At 39.4% G+C, this 9,679-nt stretch overlaps 1 protein-coding gene across 1 annotated transcript; it reads left to right on the top strand.

Annotated features, from left to right (window-relative positions):
• Positions 1–3,069: 3,069 nt before the first annotated feature.
• On the top strand, positions 3,070–8,854 carry tpi1a (triosephosphate isomerase 1a). The gene is made up of 7 exons (XM_034544917.1): positions 3,070–3,360; positions 4,738–4,861; positions 5,147–5,246; positions 5,733–5,850; positions 6,765–6,850; positions 7,564–7,651; positions 7,760–8,854. Exons 1-7 carry the CDS (start codon positions 3,249–3,251, stop codon positions 7,876–7,878), a joined length of 747 nt encoding a protein of 248 aa, XP_034400808.1. The 5' UTR covers positions 3,070–3,248; the 3' UTR covers positions 7,879–8,854.
• Positions 8,855–9,679: the final 825 nt, after the last annotated feature.

The following is a 9,679-nucleotide window of genomic DNA, read 5'->3' as shown; positions in this document are numbered from 1 at the left end:
GGAGAACACCGGGCCTGGTGGGGAGGAGGAGGAAGAGGAGGAGGAACGGGGAAGGAAAAGGATGAAGAGATAGGGAGGTCAAGGAGAGAGGAAAATAATAAACAAGTGGGGCCGGCGGATATTTGGCGCAGATCTTCCTCTCCTCCTCGCTCCCTCTCTCCTTCTTCCTCACTCACGGATGCAAAAACACGAGATGGTTGCGAATGAGTCACGTTGTATGAATGGCCTTAACGGCCTTCGGGGTTAACAAACAAGCAAAGCGCGACGCATCCCGCTGTGCGTCGTCGGGACAATTTAAACGCTGAGAAAACAATATATATAAACTTTAAAAAAAATAGCACATCGTTCAAAAAAGAATGATTACCGAGCGTAAAAAATAAAAAAGCTCTTATCGAGAATGTCAATTATACGCGTATAGATATTTGACGCTAAAAGAAAGAACACTTGAAAATAAGACTGTAGGATGACACATTTATTTGTATTGTCTTCGACCTGTAAGAGAGCCCTGCACTTATTTAGACGAAAGATTTGACGTGTACATTTATTTGTATTTTATAGTTTAACGCATTAGGATGGAGAGTCGATGTACAGTGTCTTTATTTTTTTCTTTATTTTATTTTGGGGTTTGTTTGGTTTATTTTGGGGGTGGGTGGGTGGGGGGGGGGCTGCACACATCCAGACTATACGTGTACGGTAGAGCTGCCTTCTTGGGGTCCCCTGCCGACCACCAGCAGACTTTCATCCAAGATGGCTGCTGCTGTTCCCCCCCCCCCCCCCAGTGGCAGTCTGACCTTGAGAAACACAGTCTGACCTTGAGAAACACTCTACAAAGACCCGTTCTCTTCATTTCACTCCCCCTGGGTTCAGCCGCATTTTGTAGTACTTTTACACTCGTGCAGTTCCTCTGTAAAAAGAAGAAATGTTTGTTGAAAATCTTTCTAATAAACATAGAATTCTGCATTAACGCCATTGTCCGAGTCGGTGTGTTTGTGCGCGGCAATAATGTCTTGAATGAATATATATTCTTTGTACATTGAATGCGGTTACATTCGTCCCCTGCAGGCGCTTACGAGCTGGTCCGGAGGTCAAGGTCAACACGCAGCAGCAGCGTGACGCACAACAGTGCATGTGCAAAAAATATTAAGAAGAATTGTGGCTGTTTGCAGTGAATTCGAGATTAAAATAAATAAATAAAAACAGACGTGTTGCAGCACATATTCTGAAAGCATTCAGAGCCCAGAATTAGTTTAATTAATGCATTTAGTTTAACTTTTAAAATGCTGTATTGTGTTTTTGTGGGTTATTTGTATTGTTTTATTTATGGGTTAACGTATAAAAACTGTAATTCTACAGCAGCTGTGAAGTTATTTAAATACAAGAGTAATATTCTAGTATGACTACAGTGAGGTCACAGTTATCATTTCACAATAAATTACTTTTAAAAAAAACATACAGTAATTTACTGTAAACAGGTAGAAATAACTGCCTGAAATGGACACATTGAATGCATCATTCTGTGATTCTGTGTTTAGTGATTATGAAACAGATGCGCAATTACAACAACAATTGTGTTTGAAATAACAATATATTAACAATATTAATAATAACAATCATAGTTTTTTCGTCATGTTTTATGTACTTATCCATGTTTTCACTCAGAACCATTTGAACTAACTGGTACATCTCATCTATATGATATATAATATATATATCAGCGTCGGAAATACACAAGGGCAACAAAGGGCAAAACTGCCCCTAAGAAATATCATTTTGCCCCTGATATCACTAGTAGAGGGGCACAAAATGCCCCCATAATTCCCTCTAATAATTATGATAATTGAATGAACTTGTCACAAACATCGTAGCCCCGACCCGGTCCAGTTGCATATCATGTTTTGGATTTTCAACGTCAAGAAATACGTGGCCATCGCCTCCGGTGAGTCATAACTAGTAGTCATTATTTTGAACTTATTTAGTTTGCTTTAGCTAACGTTAGTTAGCTAATGTTAGCTAGCTCTGATAGTGCGTTAGCTCCAAAGGCTCGCTTGCTAGCTAGCTAACGTTAGCCAGAGTGCAGCCATCTTGTGGTTCACAACAATCCTCTATTTGGGGATGAATACAATTAGTTGAGACTGCAGTTGACTTCAAGGGTTACATGTTTAGATGAAGTCCCTTATCACATGTAACATACTATTGTTGTTTTTGTTTGTTCCATCAACACAGTGGAAGACCTCATGATGATCTCACTGGAGGGACCAGAAGAAGAAGATGCAGCATGTGTAGAATCTGCTGTGAGAAGAAATCCGGGCGGCCTCACATAAAACCCTCTGAGCAAGGCAGCAGGTCAGACCAGCAACTTCTCCAATGGCTGACACAGATGGCGATGATGAACTGGTGCTCTTTGACAAATAAGCCACTCATTTGTATATGTACATATTTATTATTTGTCTACACTGTACATATCATTTAATATTTGTTTTAATTTTCTGAAAAATTGTTTGTAAATTGAATTGAATGAATCTATGTATAGCCCTTTTATTACGTTTTTATTTAATTGTTATGTATGTTATAATATATAAAAAATGTATAATTGTTAATAGTTGTTTAAAAAATGTAATAACAATAAATAACCACAAGGAAATAAGAATAACATTTAATATGATTGTCTGATTTCAGTTTTTTTTAGTTAAAAAAAATCTAAGAAAACACTTTGAATCTGTAGACTACTGCCTAATAGTCTTCTTATTGTCATTTGATGACAGTTGCTCATATACTGTAAGCCTAAATAAGTATATTTATTATTTTGAACAAAGGTTAAATGTTATTTCACAAGTTTGAAAAAGTGCCCCTAATTTTTTTATAAATGGCCCTGGATTTCAGTCAGTGGGGGCAAAAACAAAACAAAACAAACAAAAAAATATATATATATATATATTATATATATATATATATATATATATATATATATATATATATGTATAATGAGTAAAAGGTGTTCCAGAGGGGGTGTCGTACTTCGATGTAACAGCAGGTGGCAGTAACGCGCCACAAAGCTCTCTCCTTAAACCCAAACAAGAAGAAGAGGGACCTCGTTTTATTTCTCCCCGTGTCGAGTACTCATATTTCCGACCGTCCCTGAAGTGCACACCGTCCCGCAGCTGAAGTGATCCTCCCGACCGACACCAACCAACCACCCACCCGCCACCTCCCCTCCTCCTCACCCGGGTACCCGACACCTTCAGCCGGCCATGGCGCTCCGGAGCTTCTTCGTGGGAGGAAACTGGAAGATGAACGGCGACAAGGAGAGTCTGGAGCGGCTGATGTGCACCCTGAACACCGCGAGCCTGGACGACCGGACCGGTAACCGACGCGTCTCTCTGGGGGGGTTAAAAACGGATGAACAGGTTTATTTAATGTATTGTTAGGATACAGAGATAAATAAATAAACATGATCTATATAAGTCAGATAGAGAAGGAGGGGGGGGGGGGGGTCACGTGGTCAGGATGAGGTGCATGAAGGCCTCTGACGTGGCTGCTTTATCCTCACAGGTGAATAGTAACTAAGTACATTTACTCAAGTACTCAGGTACTTCTACTTCTACTCCTCTGTATTTCAGGGGTACATGTTGTACTTTGTGTACTTCACGCATTGGTAGCTATACTTATTTTATAATCCCTGAGCTCCTGACCTACAACAATACACGATTACGCTCTTAAATTATCAGATGGTTTCGTTTATGTAACCGTTTTTAGGCCCGTGACAGTAAACAAAGATTACATGCAAATTTGTTTGCATGTTGCATATTTAAAAAATTGCATATTCAAAAAAAAAAGAAGAATACTGGGTACAATTGAAAAATGTCTGAATTTACGAGACAAAAACTTAATTGTCTTAGATTTGCAAGAAGAAAACAAAGTCACAAAAACGCCACACAAATATATATATAGTGCAACATATATTCATATTCATGATATTATTATTTATTGATGAACACAAAAGAAAACACGTACATGCATCTTTCCGGACCTTCGGCTCACACACTACTGCAGTATTTTGACTTTTCTTTTTAAATGTGTGACAAATCTCAGAAAATGTCTTAATATTTTTTTTCTTTTTCTGAATAGCTATTTTTTAAACACGTCCATTTATCTCGCAGAATCAGAATCTCTTTTAAACAAGTTCTTAAAACCCTTTTTTACAAAAACATTTAATCTATTTTACATCTTAGTTTTAAAAACATTTTTTTTATTGCTTAATCTTTTATATTGTTTCATCAAGATTTACTTTTATTGATTTATCTCCTATCTTTTGCTTTTGCTTTCCAACTCTGTTTTTGAAGGTGCTATGTAAATAAAGTTATTAATATTATTATTACCATTATTATTTGTTATTATTATTATTTGTTGTTATTATCATTACCATTATTATTATTAGTAGTAGTATTATTTGTTATTATTATAATTATTTGTTATTATTATTATTTGTTATTAATGTTATTATTTGTTATTATTACTATTATTGTTATTATTATTATCTGCCTCTCACAGCCACCTTTTTCTTTTTTTTGTATATTATGAATAACGTGAACACAAAGCAACATGGAGGATGATTTACAATCGTGCATCACTGTAGATGTGTAGAGTGATGGTGATGATGATGGTGATGATGATGATGGTGATGATGATGGTGATGATGGTGATGATGGTGATGGTGATGAAGGTTTGGGTTTTTCCCAGAGGTGGTGTGCGGCGCTCCCTCCATCTACCTGGACTTGGTTCGGTCCGGTCTGGATCTCAGGATCGGCGTCGCAGCCCAGAACTGTTACAAGGAGGCCAAGGGAGCCTTCACAGGGGAGATCAGGTACCCTCTTAATGGAGGCTCTCGCGGGTTCTGGTCCCCACGCGGTCCAGAGTCGCTGAGCTTATCGAGACATTATGAATACGGCGAATCTCGAATATTTATTTATATTATATTTATTTATTTAGTGAACCATGAGGCCTTCAGAGCCTTTTGTTTATTTCAACAATATATATATATATATATGGTGGTCTTGTCCTTGGTCTCGGCCTTTGTCTCGGTGGTCTCGGTGGTCTTGGTCTCGGTGGTCTCGGTGGTCTTGACTACAACACTGTCCTCTCCCTGCAGTCCGGCCATGATAAAGGACTGCGGGGCCGACTGGGTGATCCTGGGACACTCTGAGCGCCGCCACGTCTTCGGGGAAAGCGACGAGCTGATTGGTCAGAAGGTGAGGCCCCTCCCCCCCGACACATTCGTTTTCTTTATAGAAATTTCCGGATTTGACAAATTAACCAGCAGCAAAAGAGTGAAATCCTGCAAAATGAACATTAAAAGATGAGATTGTCTCCTGGAGGAACAGATTCAGAGGCTCCTGTCAGTGCACAGGCATCAGATGTGCAGATAATAATAATAATAAGTCTGATTTATGTTGATGTTTTCCGTCCGAGTCTGATTGTTCATATAGTCGTTATGCAATGTTATGTATTATTATTATAATAATGTATTTATTTAAATGTTATTGTCTAGTTTGAGGTAACGTGTAACCTGTATAAACTGAAAATAAAATGATTTAAAATAATAATAATATTTAAGGTAAAATGTAAACCCTGATAAAACCGTACAACAAATCAATGAACCCATTATTAATAATAATATTAATAATAATAATAATAATCTGAAGAAGGGGTTTAAAGGAAGTCCCGATGCCTCTCAGGTGGCTCACGCTCTGGCGAGCGGCCTGGCGGTGATCGCCTGCGTCGGGGAGAAGCTGGAGGAGCGCGAGGCCGGCACCACCGAAGAAGTCGTCTACGCTCAGACGAAGGTCGTTGCAGGTAAACCAAGGACGTGGATTTAGTTTTATTTAAAAAATGTTGCTTTTAATTCTAAACGTTTACTTTTTATGTTTATTTTCCGTTTCCTGAATTATAATTTGTGTATACATTATATTAGTATGTTATTATTTTTTATTATTACATTGTTGGTCTTTTTTTTCGCATTCGTTCGCTGATTTAATTTCTTCTTTATTTACATTATTATTATTTATTCATTACAGAGCAAAATATTTTTGTTTCGCATGTTGTGCATTTTGTTACTCAATATTTAATAATTTCCTCGAGTCGTTTCTAGAATATCACAAACACTTATTTTACCGTCTTTTAGTTTTAATTAATAAAAGCATACAAGATATTTAGGAACTTTTAGGAGTTTAGAAACTCCTAAAAGATTTTAAAGCATTAATTGTTTTATTTTTTCTCATCAAACACAGAGTTTTATTTTGTCTTTTTTTCTAGAAAAAATAATAATATTTGAATTAAGTTTTGTCTGCAAATTTCAATTTGACGTGTAAACAAACAAAGAAAATTCTCCACATAGCAAGAAATACAAATAAATACATACTCTGAATAATGACAAGATTTTATTTTTTTTAATTAAAATTATTTAAAATTAAAATTATTTAAAATCAAAATGATTAAATTCCTGGTTTAACAAGTTAACAATATTTTAGAACAGAAACATTCAGCTATGAATCTGACCATGAAAGTGTTCTGAATAAGTGCATCAGAGGGTCAATCCCGACTTCTGTCCTCATTCGTAGGGTTTCTCCGGTTCCAGCAGCGGGTCGGTGGTCTCTGCTGGATCCGGACTCGTCTTGGTTCCTCTGCTGGAGATCTCACAGAAAACTGTTGTTGTTTTATCCGTTTCCAGCTTTCTCTGGTTTATAAATACGGTGTTTTGTGCGTTCCAGAGAACGTGACGGACTGGGGGAAAGTGGTGCTGGCCTACGAACCCGTGTGGGCCATCGGCACAGGCAAGACGGCTTCACCTGAGCAGGTAAACCTCATCAGCCTCGACTGGGACGGCGGCGGTGTTTGGGGAAAAGCCGCCCGCAGAACCAGTTCCTCCAGTATGAACGCTGCTGGCTGCCAGTATGTTCTCCACCACCATGACCCGCAATAAGCTCACGTCTTCAGCTGCCGTGAAGGATTATTCACCTGGTTTCTTTTATTCTTGTATTTTATTTTATACCTGGCTTTATTTTCCATTCTCCATTCTACAAAGTGCACTTGAAACTAGAGGTTGAGACCATAAACTCATGTTTACAATGTTTACTGAGGGAATAAATCAAGTAGTCATTTATATAGACTTCTATACAACCAGAGGAGTCGCCCCCTGGTGGTCAGGAGAGAGAATGCAGCTTTAACACATGAAGCATAGACTTCTATACAACCAGAGGAGTCGCCCCCTGGTGGTCAGGAGAGAGAATGCAGCTTTAACACATGAAGCATAGACTTCTATACAACCAGAGGAGTCGCCCCCTGGTGGTCAGGAGAGAGAATGCAGCTTTAACACATGAAGCATAGACTTCTATACAACCAGAGGAGCCCCGAATCCTGATCACGATTAATATTCGAATAATCCTGCAGCCGGCTAAGGATGAACCTTAACCCTCGCCGAGCCGGGAAAGAAGGGGCCAACTTTGAGCATTGTGTTTACAAATACAGCCACACATTTCTGTGTGTGTGTGTGTGTGTGTGTGTGTCCAGGCTCAGGAGGTCCACGAGAAGTTGCGTGCGTGGCTCCGAGCCAACGTCTCGGACGACGTGGCCGACTCTGTGAGGATCATCTACGGAGGTCAGTAGCAGCACTTTTTAGGATCAGATAAAGATGTAATGTTTATTACAGGTCACAGTATTTATATTTATTATATATATATTTCCGCTGTTTACAACTTTTTTGCAGGTTCAGTAACGGCGACAAACTGCAGAGAGCTAGCATCTCAGGGCGACGTGGACGGCTTCCTGGTGGGCGGAGCCTCTCTCAAGCCGGAGTTCGTCGACATTATAAACGCGCGTGCGTAGCGTTGCGTGCGTAGCGTTGCGTGCGTAGCGTTGCGTGCGTAGCGTTGCGTGCGTAGCGTTGCGTGCGTAGCGTTGCGTGCGTTGCGTGGCGTGCGTGGCGTGCGTTGCGTGCGTAGCGTGGCGTGCGTTGCGTGCGTAGCGTTGCGTGCGTTGCGTGCGTAGCGTGCGTAGCGTTGCGTGCGTAGCATTGCGTGGCGTGCGTTGCGTGGCGTGCGTTGCGTGGCGTGCGTTGCGTGGCGTGCGTAGCATTGCATGCGTTGCGTGGCGTGCGTAGCGTGGCGTGCGTTGCGTGCGTAGCGTGGCGTGCATTGCGTGCACGTGGCTCCATTGAGACCAAAGAAAAACGCCCTTTAGATTTTATCCACAGACGTGTTGAATTAGATTGTTTTTATTTTGAAAAATAAGTGTTGAATACACTAAATATGTACGTTTTCTGCACACTTTGCTCTATAATGTGATATTACAGCACAGACTCAAACTCCTTTAGGTCTGTTTCTACCAGTTACTGCATCAAAATATCATGCAGCTTGATTTGTGTGGATTTTAAAGGTCAGTAAACATCAAACTGTTTGCGGCCCGATTTTAAATTAAAGAGGACGTGAGTTCAGCTTCAGGGGATAAAAAATAGTCTGAGCGGTTTCCTGTTTTTGTTTTCTTTATTTAGAAGAAATGTTGACGCAAACACGGTTTCCTTCATCTTTTCCTCGTGAAAGGAAACACTGGCGTCGTTTTAAAGTTTCAGGAGTTCATTTTGAGGAATCTGTGTGTCGCCAGCACTCTTCGTAACTGTCACTTCAGGGCCCTTCAGAATAAAAGCTCTGGATAGAATGTGATTACAGTAGCATATAAAAAAATATTTCCGTTGTCACTGAGCTCACTCACTCACATCGGGGACTTTTATTGTGAAGTTGTAGAAGATGTAGTTAACACACTGGACCTGAATGAATAAATAAAACACGGAAAGACATTTTGTTGGATTTGTGTTGCGTTTATATATATTTTTGGCTTCATTCAGATCAGACCATGTGACGTTTTCCCAGTCTGATGAATAATATTATGTCTTATTCTGGTAATAAAACTAAAAAGGATGCACACACAAATTTCAAAGATAATTTAGAGGCTAGAAAAACTGGTATTTCACAATAAATCACACATTCATTAGAGAATGTGGAAGAAAAACTGGATGTTCGTCACCATCTTGTGATCCCTTTTGGGGGTCCCAGCCCACATGTTGGGACCCCCTGGTTGTCTGTACGCGTCATACATGTCATCAATACAGCTGGCTGACATCTATAATCAATATCTATAATCAACCTACAGTGAGTTGAGTGATGCATCACATTGTTTGAAAGGAGATAAACGTGCTTTTGCCTTTTAAAGTTTTTGAAGACCTGAAAAAAACTTCTTGAGTTCAGAAACTCTGAAGTTTTGCAACAAGTTTAAAGTTTTGAAGATTTACTTTTTCGATCTTTTGAAATGTAAGTTTCAGTTTTTGTGACCAAATTGATTTTTTAGGAGCACACTTCACATTCATAAAGATACATAAAATTAGATAAATAAGGGTATAAATGCATATACCTACACAAATATGTACACATATATGCATACATACATACCCTCATGTATAGTGTTGAATACCGCCCTCCCTCTGTTGGCGACGCCCCCTCATACATCTCCAAATATTACACATATATTTAATTTTGGTTATCATAACTCGGATGCAGACCCTTTTCTCTCCGAATGACTTCAGAGAACGTTACCTTTGGGATCTTCCCTGTAAACACAGGACTTTCACCCAGGA

This window comes from Cyclopterus lumpus, chromosome 11 (genome assembly GCF_009769545.1).
Source record: "Cyclopterus lumpus isolate fCycLum1 chromosome 11, fCycLum1.pri, whole genome shotgun sequence".
Classification (NCBI taxonomy): Eukaryota; Metazoa; Chordata; class Actinopteri; order Perciformes; family Cyclopteridae; genus Cyclopterus; species Cyclopterus lumpus.
Note: the sequence above shows the minus strand (reverse complement) of the source record. Positions and strands in the feature narration are given on the sequence as shown.

What these genes read in the sequence shown, in the direction of transcription:
- tpi1a (XM_034544917.1), top strand. Translation starts at nt 3,249, where the DNA reads ATGGCGCTCCGGAGCTTCTTCGTGGGAGGAAACTGGAAGATGAACGGC. An exon ending in GAGCCTGGACGACCGGACCG is followed by an intron (nt 3,361 to 4,737) that starts GTAACCGACGCG and finishes GGTTTTTCCCAG; the next exon opens with AGGTGGTGTGCGGCGCTCCC. An exon ending in TCAGACGAAGGTCGTTGCAG is followed by an intron (nt 5,851 to 6,764) that starts GTAAACCAAGGA and finishes TGTGCGTTCCAG; the next exon opens with AGAACGTGACGGACTGGGGG.